Source organism: Chenopodium quinoa, unplaced genomic scaffold (genome assembly GCF_001683475.1).
Source record: "Chenopodium quinoa cultivar QQ74 unplaced genomic scaffold, ASM168347v1, whole genome shotgun sequence".
Taxonomy (NCBI): Eukaryota; Viridiplantae; Streptophyta; class Magnoliopsida; order Caryophyllales; family Amaranthaceae; genus Chenopodium; species Chenopodium quinoa.
Genome location: NW_018743920.1, coordinates 4,261,958 through 4,278,658, shown reverse-complemented (window position 1 = coordinate 4,278,658; position 16,701 = coordinate 4,261,958). Strand labels below are relative to the sequence as shown.

The 16,701-nt window shown below is 32.5% G+C and overlaps 3 protein-coding genes across 3 annotated transcripts; 1 reads left to right on the top strand and 2 right to left on the bottom strand.

Moving 5' to 3' along the window:
* Positions 1 to 338: 338 nt before the first annotated feature.
* On the bottom strand, positions 339 to 5,000 carry LOC110688037 (GDSL esterase/lipase 4-like). Its single transcript, XM_021864707.1, has 5 exons — positions 3,770 to 5,000; positions 3,544 to 3,665; positions 1,499 to 1,741; positions 1,013 to 1,271; positions 339 to 885 (listed from the first exon to the last, which is right to left on the bottom strand). The coding sequence occupies exons 1-5, from the start codon at positions 4,032 to 4,034 to the stop codon at positions 653 to 655; spliced, it is 1,122 nt and encodes a 373-aa protein (XP_021720399.1). The 5' UTR covers positions 4,035 to 5,000; the 3' UTR covers positions 339 to 652.
* Positions 5,001 to 9,295: 4,295 nt separating this feature from the next.
* LOC110688536 (GDSL esterase/lipase 3-like) lies at positions 9,296 to 12,476 on the bottom strand. Its single transcript, XM_021865307.1, has 5 exons — positions 10,812 to 12,476; positions 10,633 to 10,757; positions 10,291 to 10,524; positions 9,786 to 10,038; positions 9,296 to 9,528 (listed from the first exon to the last, which is right to left on the bottom strand). Exons 1-5 carry the CDS (start codon positions 11,140 to 11,142, stop codon positions 9,296 to 9,298), a joined length of 1,176 nt encoding a protein of 391 aa, XP_021720999.1. The 5' UTR covers positions 11,143 to 12,476.
* A 126-nt stretch (positions 12,477 to 12,602) lies between these two features.
* LOC110688036 lies at positions 12,603 to 13,442 on the top strand. Its single transcript, XM_021864706.1, has one exon. The coding sequence runs from the start codon at positions 12,723 to 12,725 to the stop codon at positions 13,158 to 13,160; it is 438 nt and encodes a 145-aa protein (XP_021720398.1). The 5' UTR covers positions 12,603 to 12,722; the 3' UTR covers positions 13,161 to 13,442.
* Positions 13,443 to 16,701: the final 3,259 nt, after the last annotated feature.

The window sequence follows — 16,701 nt, the reverse complement described above, 5'->3', positions numbered from 1 at the left end:
AAATAAATAAGTAAAAATCTAGTAAAAATTTGCTGGTTCTCACATGCTGTTGATCTTATTGGGCCTGAAGGCCTACTTATGCAGGTTGGTTGATCTGTAATCTGCTTCTACTAACTTGGATTTGATTAATGAGTGTGTCATTGGGCCAGTACAACAGCTATAGGCCCAAAAAAAATTATGTTGCTCATGCTGTTCAGCCCCATTATACAGTCTAAATTCAAGAATTAAGGTTTGTGTTAAGCCATCAAATCCATTGTACTATATTATTTAATCGCTTAATTACAAGTAATAGTATTGCAAGATATAATTATGCTAAAGTTCTTGTAATAACTCAAAACTAAAGATAAAAAGAATCTTTGTAGAAAAAATAATTGGATTCCATTTGGAAATACTAGTCACATCGTCTTCCTAAGACCTCATGACAAAAAATGACACAATTTTACATGCCCTTTACAATTGTTGGACTATTTTCATACTTTCCCTAAGCACTCAAATCTACAAACGGTATAATGACAACATTTACGATGTAATACAAACAGCAATGTGACAACTTTTTTCGCACATGCTACAAGTAGTATATATGTCACTATTATTATCGAATGACACCTTTGTTTCATCCATTGCTAAGAGCAATGTGTGATGCCGCTTTCATTCAACTCATGGTCAATAAACTCTTCAAGTTGTAAGGAGCTACAACGTCGAGTCCTCCCGACCACATTTCACTTGCAAATTGCTCGTTAGCTTTCTCGGTAGGATGACCGGCGTCAAACCATAAATAATCGGGTGGATTGCTACAAGCTGAGAAACTGTGCTCCGTCTTCTGGCAAGTGAAGTCACCGTTGTACATTCCACTTCCACAACATGCTGTTATACTTTCCTTAAAACCTATCACACATAATTGATATGAAGAATGTAATCAATTAGATCAAATTCAACTTTCTAAAATTAACATTATAGTCACGTAGAACGTCTTTTTTTTTGTTGTTAAAAGGAATTCAAAACATAAACGTACCATAACTATAAGCATTGTAGACACGAAGGTCTACAGCGGTGTAGAAGTCGTATATTGAGTATTCGAACCCTGGCAATCGTTTTTGCAATTTGTTAGCCAGTGTAGCAAATGCAGCGTTATGCATCCTAGCTAGCTCATCTAGATCAGCTAAACAGCTCTTTTCGGGCCGTAGCATACAAAGGGTCTTCATTGAGGGGAAGTGCCCTAGAGGACCAATGTTAGGAAACGCAAATTTCCGTGCTCCTTTGTTGTATAGTGTCTAAGAAAATCAAACCATTGACGAAAAACAGTCATTTGTTAGTCATATTGATTCAAATAGAGATAATCATTCTATTTCCCAAAGTATTATGCAGCACTAACCCTGTTGTTCTGTTCTTATAACATTTGGTCAGGAATAATTCTGAACTTGCTTTGTATGAAAAAAGTTAAAATAAGTCTAGCATAACAAAAGTTTTATCATAAGAAAGTAGGATTAGGAGTTCTTACATAAATGTGGGTGGTGAGCTCACTGAGTATCTGATTAACGTAAGTTTTCTTTGAATGAGGATTGAGAGGAAGCTGTGGAAGGTTAGTCTTATTCGGCTCGAAAATGCTGAAGTAGTCATTTCCTCCGATGTCAATCAAGTAGACTGCTTTAGATAACAGCTTGTTGCCCTCTGATTCTCCAACTTGCTGTTTCAATTTTCGCACCATTTGAACAAAATAGTACATTTGCAGGGCCAAATTTATCTGGCAGCCGAAAAAATAAAAGTGAGACAAAGTATAATTGACCAAAGAAAATGTAGCTATGCATTTCGTAACAACAGAAGATCTTAATTGAATTTTATCTCTATTTTTTTTTTATTAAAACACAGAAACTTGGTCTTACAGACTTACTGTGATGTATTTCATATACTAGGTACTAGAATGAAGTATATTGGCTATATCCGCCAAAATTATTTGTTTAGATTGCTTTAAAGTTAGACTCTCGTGATGTAACACGTGTGTTTAATTAACGAGCAACTTATTCTATTACCAATTGGTTTTGAGATGAAAGTGATGTGAACTCTCTTACTTCTGAAGTAATGATGCCCAAATGGCCAAATATATACACTTTTTACTGACTACTCGGATGTAATACTCCTTCGTTCCATATTATAAGGATCCATGATTATCGAGAGCTAACATTCATTGTTGATTACTCATACAACATGTTGATGAAGATGTTCCACATTGAAGATACCGAAAGCACCCAAAATTTCCCACAGCATTTGGCCATTCATTTGATCATAAACATTCCATCTTGGGTGCCATATATATCGTAGCTATGCCTTCAGCCTTTTATTTTCAGTAGTTGAAACTTGAAACAATTTTAAATGAGATGTTCATGCTCACCAACTGCGTGATCAAATGTCTATTAGAACCACATCCAAGGTAAGTGCCTCCTTCCTTCCTCAAGTCCCTAAGCATCCAAATTATAATATTATAGCCATGTGATCGACCTCGATCCCATCCCCTCGGCCTCTTTCATTCACCAAGGATTCTGCTCTTTTTGAAGACTCCAATGATGTTATGCATCTTGTTCCAATAAATTTGCTAACTCGAGGCCCTTTGTGTTTTTCATTTTTACTAAGTTAAGGTTTCAATTCCAGAGCAAAAACAGGATAGCCAAAAATTCAGCCTCATACGAATCCATCACATACATTAAAGCCGCAAACAAGAGCAACAAGAATAGCCATGAACTCAGCATTGATCGAATCCATTGCACACACTGAAGCAGCAAACAAGAGCAAACAGAATAGCTATGAACTCAGCCTCATTCAAATGCCTTACACATATTGAAGCCGCAAACAAGACCAAAAACAATAGTTATCAACTCAGCCTTATTTGAATCCCTTATCTTATTGAAGCCGCAAATAAAGGAAAATATGATACCCATGAACGAACTCAGCCTCATTTGAATCCCTTGAACTTACTAAAGCTGTTAAAAAAAAAGCACAAAATAATAGCCATGAACTCAGCCTAGTTCAAATCCGCTGGCATCTATGGCTCCTTCCTGTTCTCGGGTATTCGCTTTTTGGAAGAGTACAAACCTATAAAGTAATTTAGCTCTAACAGGATCAATATATAAGAATACACCAAATTTTCCATGACTGCTTGCTTACAGAACTTGACTGAAATTCACCTCTGATCGAATATCCAGAAACTCCGATCGGAGGTTGTTTTGCTTGGATCTTGTAAGTCTCATCCACTCATCCCAATTCCTCGCCGACAAGATTGCATCAAACTAAGAGATCAACTCCAATCATTGCAATTCATTAATCACTTACTTTTTCGCTCTTCCAAAAAACAATTCAATTCTGATTTCCTATCACTAATCTTTAACCCTAACTCTTCACAATTTTATAAACATGTATTCAGTGTAATCGCAATCATAATTTCGCTTAATAACCATGACGCCGCCATATAAAATGAAACGGAGAGAGTATTTCACTATTTCCTTTCCAAAAAATAGGATCAATTTTTTCTTCAGAAAAAAAAAAGAAAAATACCTTTCCAGGACGAGTTTCAACCAGCACACAAGCACTAGCAGCAGCAAAACTGGTTCCTTTGGTATAATCATCAAACCCTGGTTGCAAATACGGCTGCAGATGCGGCCACCCGGCATATTGAGCTGCCAAAACAAGTACGATAAACATATAATTCATCAACTAACCAAACAACAAATCTATGACAAGTTGAATTAAGTTGATTCGAAATAAGCACCAAGAGCAGTACCTAAGAAATCCGGGATAACACGACCATCACAATACCTCCCAGCAGGCTTCTTAAAGTAAGTCCGACCATAAGGCCAGAATTCAGCACCATCTCCCGCAACACCGGTGTACAGAGTCATACCGGCATCGAATAGCGAATCGCCGAACACGTATAGGAGATTCTTGTCATTCTTGTTCTTGGCATTGCAGGTAGTAAGGGATACAAAGAGTAGTGTTGCATATAGTGTAGGCAAGATGTTACTAGTTCTTGTTGTTGTTGTTGCCATGAAGAATGTCAAGTTTGCTAACTTTGCGCATAAAAACCCAACTTGTATTGTTATATTTCTTGAAAATGGTTGGTAAAGGTGTAATAGAATTGGCTATTGAGAACACGTTTATGCTTTATTAGAGACGTGGGAATGTGGATGGGTGTGCGACAACTGCATTACAAGAGGTAAAGTGGTGCAACTTGTGCGATGGCGCAGGGCCCCCAACATAATTAAACTTATTAGCGAGTCTTTTAATACATAATTTTGGCTTAATTAATTGAAGTGGGGAATACATGTGTGAATACTTGAGGATGTCAGGCAATTGAATCTGGTTAGCTGTGTCTTTTTTAACAAATCAAATATTTTTGTTTGTTGGTGGTCTTGCTATGGTCTTGTTCAACATTTTTTTTTTTTTTTTTTTTTTTTTTTTTTTTTTTAACAAAGAGAACTCATAAATAAAGAACAAATTACAACTTTACAAAGCTATAAAAGAAACTAAAAAACAACCAAACACACCTAGCTAAACACACAAACACCAAAAGCTAGAAAAATCTTCTGTATCGTGGCTGAGCCGACACACCGAAACAAACCCACATACGGGATATACCACTTACCAAAAGAGGAAACACGAAGTTTAATAACTAAACCAGAGTAGCCTTGCATCATACCAATTACCTTGGAGCCTGGACAACAAAAAGGTTCTTACCAAAACCTTGTTTTGGGCCAAGAGTTGCCAACTGAACCAAAACCCTCGAGATGGACAGAGTGCGCAAGATATTACTAGTGAAGGGAACCGAAAGTTGCAATGATACCTAAGCAAATTTGCGATGGAAGTTGTGTAGACACAAAACACCCAAAAGTTGAAAGCACCCTATTGCTGAAACCATGACCCGTGACACGACCCCACTCTTGAGGATCGAAAAGCATAGCCACCTCCTAATTAAGAGTCCTGAAGCCAAACCAAGAGAGTCGTACGTTCAACAATGTTGTCTGGTTTACTTTGCTTGTTTGAATTTGAGTCTAATTTTCTTTTTTATAAAAAAATAATAAATTTAATAAGTTTGTTCATTGCTATTGACTTGTTTGACAATGTTGATTGGTTCACTTCGCTTGTTTAAGTTCACGTCCACTAATCTTTGACATGAATGACTGTTTAACTAACTCAATAGTGTTACCATCTTTTCATAGTGTTTCATATTCCACAAGAAAGAGATTAAACGTCGGTTACCAAAGAAGACAAATATGTTATATTCAGCAACAAAAGAATATAATAGATGATTAGTTAAGGATTTAGGGAATAATTAACTCATAATGGACAATAAGTTAAGGATGGAGAGATAAATAACTCATATAATAGAAGATTAGTTAAGGATGAAGTACATAATTAATTAATTTATATTAGGTGCAAATCAAATAATCTAACACCCATCATATTCATGGTTATATTTTGTACTCTCTTTATTATAAAAAAAATGCTCTAATTTGATATATCTTGTTTAACAAACCAAATTTTAAATATTGTATAGAACTCTGTAATATATTTTTAAAAATTTATAATATCACATGAAGTCTTATTAAATTGTCGTGATGTTTAGTTTTAAGATATATTTTCAACTAATTATTTATATTAACACATAAGAATAAACTTCGTATTAAATAGAATAATAACTAGAGTTTAACATTTTAGAAACAATAAAAAAATAACAAACAAAAAAACATCTACAACTATCATAGGTAAGTGAATCATTAGCTTATACTCCGTATGTAGTACCACTTAGGTTGTCGGATAAAATCACATGCTTGTTTCAATCTTTGATATTACGAAACAAATAACTTATATTCCCTCCTTAAAATAATAAATATTAAGATTAATTAATTGATCAAAGTGCTAGAATACTGTAGAAAACCAACCAATTTCATTATGATCGTCATCATCCATGTGCAAATAATAAGTTAATATGATTTGATTAAGTATTATTTTGACAGTCTAGACACAAATCCGAGCATGTGTAGACGAATACATTTCGCATTTTCGCTGGCAATAAATACGAAGAATGAGTCAAAGGTAATGCCAAAATATTTAAATGATTATGTTTTATGGATTAGTTTATTAATTTTGTTTTTGGTACAGATTTTGTCTTTTACAAGTAATTTTTTTCTTTTGGGAAACTTCTTCTCTATTATATCACCTTTGACTTTCTACTTTAATTTCAATTTGTGATTTATGAGTATGAAGAAAAGTATTCAATTGTACGATCTAGGTTGCGCGCATATTAGTAAGAGGATGTCAATTTTTGTTTCCGGTGGGAAAGTTTCTTAAGGATAAGAAAAGGACATACACTATATATCCAAATTGAATCGAGTCGAAACAGTGAACCGTGTAGATATATGTATATTGTACAATGGATTGTTGTTTTATGACGTGCATGTTATGGGTCTAGTTCTCTTGTACAAAGTACACAAATAAATTTGCTATTGTATACTTCATATGTTATGCTTGTAAATTGTGAGTCCGAAATGGTGGTCTTATGTTTTTCTGTTTGATTTTGATTTATGAAGTGGCTGCTATAACAAGCTTGAAGTTGGGGTTTAATTGTTGTATCCAAAAACCAACAAAAAGTAAATGAGTACCAAGAAACAGTGAAACATACACACGGGCAAAATAGAAAAGAAGAGGAGGCAAAGGGTTTGATAAAAACTTCTTCATTTTGATTTTTTAGGATTTAGCTTTCACAAAATTATCTATTGGATTGTGCTAAAAATGTGTCAGCCCTGTTTGAATTGGGGCAAATAGGGTCTCTATTTGAATGGTTGAATCGTCGTTTGAAGCTCTGATTTGTTCAGAATCGTTGTTTGACAAATACATACGTTTTAGTGATATTTTTCATCTTTTGCTCTTCTAAATGTTAATCTCTTATGTATGTACTTGTTAGTGTGTTCTGATTTCTTATGGACTAATTTGAGTTTCTTTTAATTTTATCATGATAAGAGAAGAAGAAAGGGTGGACTACATACTCACAAGTCCCGTGATCTTTATTCCTCACATCGAAAGGGATTTTTCCATATATACATCACGTGTTATTGTGATTTATTTTCTTCCACGTTGTTGCTTGTTCCTGCTGTTCATATGGTTGATTTCAATTCGCTTGGGGAATTGTTAACTTGATGATTTGCGGTGAATTAGCTTAGGGTTGTTGTTCTTGGACTTGATCATAGTGTTATACTACTCAGTCCTTACAGTGCATTCGATTTTCTAACGTGTAGATCTAACATCTAATAAAATTTCTAGATTAGCTATGAAAAGTACATAATACGACGTAGCACCGTATTATTTATGTAGATTACTAGATTAGTTACGCTAAATCCATATCGCAATAAGGCAGCCCACTATATGGCCAAATCTGCTATCTCTTATGAGGAAGACTTGATTTGGATGGAGGAGTGCCCAATGATTGTAATGGACTCTGTTTCAGCTAATAAAGCTCTAATATAACCCTAAGCTCTAAGCTTTTTCTCAAAAAAAATCCATAATTCTTTCAACAATGGCTTATTGATACCAGCATATTGGCCCATAACTGTGGATGGACTTCAGAGTTATGACTCTTATGAAGTTATGAGTACTTGTACCCTGAAATAATTGTAAGGTTGGAAATTATGTCTAACGGCGAGCATGAGCAACAGTTAGTATTGGCTAGACCCCGCGCCCAATCAAAGTTGACTGGTCCCGAGACAATAAATGAACATTTACTTTAACAAAAATGAACATTAAACTGAACATATTATACAATTTTGTTCATTATAAAATCAGTATATGTTCATTCTCATATGTTTTATGTTCACTTGTGAATAATTTACTATTGAAGAGTATATTAATGATGTTCAGATTAATATTAGCAAAATGTTCATAATCATAAAACTGTATGTTTATTTGTATATCACGATAATAAAAAAATTATTTAATTTTTTATTTCAATTTTCAAAAATATGAAGTTAGATGTTCAATTGTATTACGGATGTTTTGTATTTCTCAATAATTAAATGTTCATTTTCATACAGTATGATGTTCATTCTTATAAAATAAATGTTAATTTTCATGCAGTATGATTTCACTTGAAGCTTAAAAAAAATGTTGATGAATAAGCAACAACATTATATGTTCATTTTTATTTACTATTGAAATGTTTAGTTGTACTCCCTCCGTTCTGAAAGTTTGACTCACTTTGTAATTGCGCGGTCTCCAATATACATCTTTGACCATGAATAACTCTGGTTGTGCATAAGTGAAATTTGTAACAAAATTGATATTTGAATTATTTATAATAAGAGGAATCTAATATGATCTCACATGCTAATTTATTTATATTGTATAGCTCATAAAATTAAATGTGGTTAAAGTTGTTTTATTTTGACCACATGAATAGTAAGTGAGTCGAACTTTCAGAAATGAAGGTAGTACAATATTAGATGTACAATTTTTTTTCTTTTTCAGTAGTCTCTTTATATTACTCTTATATTATAAATGTTCATTTTATATATTGCAATGTTAATTTCAAGTTTTAGATATTTCTTTCTTTTGATTTGGAATTTATTTTTCATTAAAAAAAACATGTTCATTGTTATTTAACAAAATATTCATCTCAATTTTCTGATATACATTTGCAGTTTCAATGTTACTGTTCAAATATGTTCAATTACTAAATCTTCATTTTTTTCCTAGTAAATGTTCATTTTTGTTGGGGAGGACCAGCCACTTTTCAAATATGTTCAATTACTAAATGTTCATTTTTGTAATAGAAAATGTTCATTTCTGATCGTAGGACCAACCAGCTCTGGCGGGGCACGAGTCCAGCTTAAAATTTGCGTCACTCCAAATTACAATTATTATTGCAGTTAAGGCTCATATTTTTGTAGTACTCGTACTTTTTTCTCCGATTTTGTCCTTCTTACAGTTCTTACCTTATATGAATTCATTTTCTTTGTCAGTCTTTGTGCAAAGTGAAGTATAACAATATTTGTGAGCCTTAAGTAGTTAAGAGTATCAATGTTAGTGAACCATCAGCTAAAAAAATGAATGCTTAATAAATTACCTTTATGAAAACGAAGAGAGTACATCACAAATTCAAAGGGCATAAACCAATAAATAAAAGGGTTAAATTAGGTCAAATTCGAACTTAAAAAAATGTTGTGGATTGTAGACCTTTTATAACATGGAGCTAATCTGAATTTTCAGCCCTTGGACTATTTATAAGTTGAAACAAGATTTGTAAGAAACTAGTTATTCAACCCATGGCAAACAAAGTCCTTAAATTATAAGGAGCAACATTGTTGTATCCTCCACTCCAGAATTCTTTTGCTAATTGCCGGCAAGCTTTATGGGTCGGGTGCCAAGCATCATACCACAAATAATCTTTCACTTTGTAGCACACTGAGAAGGTCATTGATCTATTCTGGCAAGTATAATCACCATTGAACACTCCACTTCCACAGCATGCTGTTTCGGTTTCCTCGAAACCTATAGTTGATTTCAATCAATATAATTAAAAGACGAGGAAGTATAAATCCAACAATGTGTGTGAACTCGATAAATTTGATTTATAGAAAGAGCTCATTTTTTCACTAGTTGGGTTACTTTGATATAAATTGAACTGAATCTACACATTGTGTTGAGCACATCACTTTGCATAAAAAGGTATATAGACTTTTTTCATTACATTGTCGTACTCATGACCTATTAAATAACTTAGAAAGGAAGGAATAAATTATACGTACCATATACGTTGCCATATAAGACACGATGGTGTAATGCGGTGTAGAAGTCATAGATTGTGTAATTAAATCCTGGTAATTTGCTTTGCAATGTGTTGGCTTTGGCAGCAAATGCAGCATTGTGCATCCTGGCTAGCTCTAGCGGCTCCTCCGCACAAGTTCCATTGAATCCAAGCATATATTTCATTGATGGCATGCATCCAATAGGACCAATGTTTTGGAATGCAAATTTTCTTCCTCCTTTTTTGTAGATGGTCTAAATCAAGGGTGATAGCATGAAAATCTGATTAGTTTGGAAATAAATCATCTTTAATATAGAGAATCCCATATTTCCAACAAGTATTACATTATAATTTGTCACAAGTCCAGAATTAATAGTCACATATACTATTTCAGTTTGTCATCAGTGTTACCTTTCTAATATCATGTTCCGTAATTTACTATTCGATTTCTAAGTATTGTATGCACTTGCTTAAATTAAGTGATTGAGAGAGAATAAAAATATTACTTTGATGTGGATGGTGAGGTTGCCCAGTATTTGTTTCACGTAGAGACTCTTCTCTGAAGAGGAGAGAGGACGTTTTTCGCGATTCATTTGGAGAAGAGTAACATAATCATTTTTGCCAATGTCAAATAAATAGACTGCTCTAGATAACAGCCTATTAGCCTCCGATTTCCCAACTTGCTTGGTCAAATTTTGCACCATTTCAACAAAGTAGTCCAATTGCATCTTCAAATTTATCTATATAAATTAAAATCCACAAATTAAATCAATCCGGAATACAAAGATATTATAACCATTGTAAAAGCTTCTAACTTGTAATTAAAAAAAAAAAAAAAAATTGAATACCGCCTTAGGACAATTTTCGACGAGTACACAAGCACTTGTAGAAGCGAAATTTATTCCATTGGTGTAGTTTTTATTCCCTGGCAGTAAATATGGTGGTGGCATATATGGCAAACCCGCAAATTGAGCTGCCAAAATCATGTGCAACAACAACGACAAATAGGACAAGAAATTGGCATTTTAATATGCTAAATTGAATGCAAACACTATACACATACGACATATTATTGTATTATATAAGCAAAAAATACCTATGAAATCTGGGATATTGAGGCCATTAGAGTACCTCCCAGCAGGCTTCTTAAAGTAACTTTCGCCGTATGGCCAATACCTTGCTCCGGCTTCCTTATCGCCGGTATACAAAGACATACCATTGTCGTAGAGTGAATCGCCAAAGACGAAGAAGAGAGTCTTGTCTTGTGTGGCAAAAGAGATAGAAGGGTAAACAAAGAGTAGAGTTGCACATAGCTCTAGTGCCAATGTAACACACAAGTTTCGTACTGTTTGTGCCATATTTAAATGAATGTTCTTCTGTGCACCAAAATCAGCTTCTTTTTCGTTCCTTTGAAACTTTCGGGTTAATTTGGGCTTTGGATGATATATGCAAGGGGAGGCTTATAATTAATGGTTTGTTAGTCAAAAAATTCAAGTGTTATTTTTTACCAAGTCCTTGTATATGTCATATTGTGATTTGTGATAATTAAAGGATCAAGTATCGTTTAGAACCAAATATTTTTTAAACATTACATGAATAATTTTATGAGAGAAACAATCAATACTCTTGTTGCAAAGAACGTTATAATTTATTAAAGGATCTTGCAAAAATGGTAGCATTATCTTTTAAATTGGTAATTGACGATTATATTCAGGAAATTTTATAAATAAACACCCCTTAAAACACCTTATTTAGGGGTAACCATCCCTTTTTTTTCAATATTTTAAATACCAACCTTAAATAAAAAAAAAAAATTTAAAAAAAAGTTAGATTTCACTGCATGTTAAGTCTTAACTAAAAAATCATGTGCAACAACAACGACAAATAGGACAAGAAATATCGATTTTTGTGCTAAAATTTGCTCGTTTTAAGAGTCATATTAGCCTTTTGAAATCGATTTGAGGTCATAATTGAAAAAAAAAAGAAAAAATTAAATAAATATTACTACCTTTATTTTAAATTATTTGCAACATAGGTAGTATTAGAAACAACTCATTTTGCATATTAATAATTCTATCGTCTTACTTGAGCTTGCCCCAATTACTCTCAATGATGAACAATTTTTATTAATCACATACATTTTCGTAAATAAATCAACAACCTTTATCCAATCATCATCAACTATAGAGCCCACATTAATGAAAAAATTATTGATTTATTTACGAAAATGCTATGGGATAAACCGTTTTTATTTATCACTGAGAGCAACTTATATTTTCTCGTCTTATATTCTTACATAACAGACAAAATGAGACATTATTATTTTAAAAAACTAGATTAAGTCTCGTGCCAGAGCCACGCACGGTTTTTACAAAATTTTATAACGAATTATAATGTTAATTCAAAATCTACCAAAAAATAATCCTCATATTTTCAAATGAAATTGAAAAAGTTTGAATCTTAATTTAGACCTAGAATTGAGCCCGAATTCGGATTAGACCAAACGGTAAATCAGGTAGAATACCAAAAAAAAGTAAAAGATATAGAATAATATTTTACACAATAAAAATATGGAAAATATGTGAATATTTTTTTTGAGAGTGAATCACAATATATGATTTGGTGAATAATTTTTTTTAAAGAAAGTGAATTACAATTATATAAAGAAGTGATTTTTTTTTTGTTTAGGAAGTAAAAAAAACAAAAAACAAAAAAAAAAGTTTTGAAAGGAAAAAAAACAGAGTAACACGTGTCATTCTGACATTTATTTTAGTATTATGTTATTGATTAATATGACAAACTTTCCTCCCCTAAAAGAAAAAAAATCCCAATCGAAACCGAACGGCTAAACCACAAAACCCAGAGCAAAAAAATCACTGTTGCCTTCAAAAAACCAGAGCAACTCATTCATCGAAGAGAGAGAAAGAAAGCAGCAAAAATGGGAGTGGTAATCATCGACGGAACAACAGTCAGATCCTTCGTAGCAGACGAACCCCAATTCAACAAAAGCGTCGACAAAACTTTCGCAACCTTCGACCTCAATGGCGACGGCACCCTCTCTCGTTCCGAGCTCCGAAAGGCCTTCGAATCCATGCGACTCATCGAAACCCACTTCGGTGTCGACTCCGGCGGCCCAACTCCGGCGCAATTGACTACCCTTTACGACTCCATTTTCGAAAAATTTGATATCGATCATAGTGGGACTGTTGATATCGAGGAATTTCGATCTGAAATAAAGAAGATTATGCTTGCGATTGCTGATGGTTTGGGTGAATCGCCTATTCAAATGGCTCTTGAAGGTGGGAGTGAGAATTTGCTCCAGAAAGCTGCTGATCTTGAGGCTACTAAGCTGAAGGAAGCTGGAAAATCGGCTTAGGTTTCTGGGTTTTGGGAGTAATGTGATGGGAATGGTGTTTTGAAGGGTTGCACGCTAGGTGTTTGTGTTAATGTCTAAATGAGTATACTTCGTATATTGTTGTTTAGATTTTACTGTTTTTGGGTAAAATTGTTTGTTGGATTTGTTTAATGTTTGTATTAACCTTTGCAAATTAAATGTTTGTCAAGTGTGTATGTTTGTGTTGTTCACTTATTTGGTTACATAATAAGTGCCTCTAATAAAGCTGTACTAAGATTAGAAAAGTTTAATCTTTTTTTCCAATCAGTTCCTAGTGTATATTCGTATATCCAGTTTAATTGATATAGAATATACTTATATACTATTAGTCTATTAGCCAATAGCCATAGATGGATACAGCTTGTATCGATTTAAATACTCTCATGATCTATTATGCTAAGCACCTAAGCACTATCACACCACACTACTACACTATGTACATGTGTTAAAGTATGATTTCATAACAAGCTTGGATGTGTAAACATCATGCCTAATTCACCAAAATAATGCAAGAATTGCTCCATTTTCTAGAAAATGATAAGGTGCTATGGGATATAAAAATCTACGGAAGAAAATAGGTATTTTAAATAAAAGAAAGTGATCACTAGAAAATACGTCAATTCTCTTTTAAGCTAAGATAGTAGTTTATGTTATCGCTATTTTATGCTAAGATGCTAGTATTGAAAACTTCTTCATTTAAAAAGGGGACGACGGAGCGATCAAAAAGAGCAACCGAGGGTTTATTAGAAAGAAAGGGCAAGGTGATCCATGGAATGAGGGAATTAAGAGAAGAGGAGGGATCATCATATATAAAAGATGTGTAACAGAAGAAATGAGAGAAATTTTTTGAAAGATAGTGTCACAGTGTGCATAAAATTGGTAAAACAACTACATATTCTGTAGTCCTTAATACTTTTATTGTATTTAACTTAGATTTGAAAAGAGAAAATGTGTATTTTTTTTTTTTACATGCATTTTATGTATAATTTGAACATAATTCTCTGGAAATTGTGGATAAAACAAAACAAAGTCTTTTAACGATCAGCATTTTAAACCTTGTTTATTAATCACGTCTAAGCATAACAAATTGAAATCCAGGTGATGAAATTTTCAAATTTTATTAGGCCGGATTTGGTCCTATTATGGACGGGTGAACAGTCGTATCTATATTTGGGCTGATTTGTATTAATATTGCTTGGCTTTTTATATACTCGTACGTAGTAGTGTAGTAGTAGCTACACTAGCTAGCTAATAAAGAGGTCCTTTTGAGTTGACTATCAAGGTACTAACGTCCAATCTAAGCCATTGTGTACTTGTGTAAAATATTACTCATATCTTGTTTTTATAACGGCTGAGAATTACTCGATTCTAATGGATTGCTAATCTGACTATTTACAAAAAGTTCTATTCATAAAATTATAGTCTGTAATTTATTTATTTATTATTATTATTATTTGTAATATATATATATATATATATATATATATATATATATATATGTTTAGAGAACGATAAGGGCGTATGATGAAAATCAATCTTGAGATCCTTTGAAACAAAGATGGAAACTCTAACCAATTGAGCTATCCTTCCCTCTTCTTTTTGGGAACAAATAGTAGTAGTTGTTGTTAGTCATTAGAAAAGATTAAGCTTATGTTCATTTTGCTTGAAATAAGCTAGATATTTCGAAATGAATATTTAAATTTTAGCTAGGTTGATCCTATCTTCAATAATGATTGAACTTAGACTATATTGTAAGTTGTAGAGTAATAGATATGAAAAAAAACATTATTCAATGGAGTCTTATTAAATCCTCTTAATGAGTTAGGTTTTTTTTTTTTTCTTTTTTCTTTTTCAGCATACCAGTTTTTATATTTTTATTAATATAATTTCAAGTATTTGATAATAATCAAATGTTTCTCATATATTAAATTAAAGGGAAGAGAACGTATCCTAACTAAGAAACTTTAATAATTCTCCAACCATCAAAGAAAATCCTTTGATTTTAGACAATTAGAGTTATTTTAAATACCATACAACTAAAGTAATTCAATACAACGATATATTGCCTATATTAAAATATATTCCCCATCTCAAAATGATTTTCTTTCCCTTTATATCAATCTCTCAATAATGAACCCTACTTGTACATTACCTCTTTGGATTGAAATCTCTCAATGTATATTAAGTCCAAACTAATCCAAACAAAATTTGAACTAATTAGGTTTGTTTAGTTTGGACTTTAAGTCAAATAACTTGCGCCCTTTAATGCCACATCACACACGAGATATAATAATAACAATAATAGTACGGAGTACAATACTAAAAATAGAATATGTAATTAAAATAGAATTATTAGTACAGCCCATACTCTTCGTTCCCACTCCCTTCTCCATTCCCTATGCAAATAAGTCATACCCTTTCGATCATGGAAATACTAATAATGTAATGCCTTTCTCATCATCCAATACAATAATAATAAAATGAACAATAATTCTCTTCTTCTACGTTTTTCATCCACAAATTTTGTTGTTGACCTTCCTTTTTAAGTATTTAGTCGTTCTTAACTCTTTTTAATCGGGTTTTTACTTCCCCAAATCTCTTCAACCTTGACTCTAGGAAGCCAGTAAAAACAAAACATCGTAGACTAAGCTAAGACAAGTAAAATTAAACTAATTGAATAGAGTTTGTAGCCATTAACTTTAAGACGCAACCTAAGTATGAACATTGAATATATTAATTATTCATTTTATTTAAAACAAAATGAAACAAAGCTCAATATGTTCCTAATAGATAAAATGAGTCACAACTCCAAAGTTTATATCTAGACGCTACGTATGAGATAAGAATATAGGATACAGATAAAGGTAAGGATTGGATAGAACCAGGATAAAGAAATAATGATGAATTTAATGATGATAAAATAATAATTGATCTCTATGTATGAAAACTTAAGATGGTTCTTAGCCTTGTGTATCTTCCCTTACTATGATAATTCTATAATGATTGATTTTTATGCATGGAAACTTAAGATTGTTCTTAGCCTTGTGTATCTTCCCTTGCTATAATAATCTATAATAATTGATTTTTATGCATGAAAACTTAAGATTGTTCTTAGCCTTGTGTATCTTCCCTTACTATATTAATATATAATAATTGATCTTTATGCATGGAAACTTAAAACTGTTCTTACTTCTGAGCCTTGTGTATCTTCCCTTACTATAGTCTCTATTTCAATATCTTTGGTAGGATAATATTCATTTCAATCTTAACCCTATCTCTACCCCTTAAAACAAACCAGTTATTTCTCTTATCCTTTTTTCATTCCTTGCATTAATGTAGTCCGAACTTAGTTGACACATTATATAAAATAATGAACATTAACAGAGTTACAAGACCGATTAAGAGAGTAATCATGATGACGGAAATATACAATTTAAAAAAAATACTAAAAACGGCCCTGTAGAATAGATCTGATAAACACACCCAATGAGGAAAGTGGAAGAAAAAGTATGAATAAAACAAA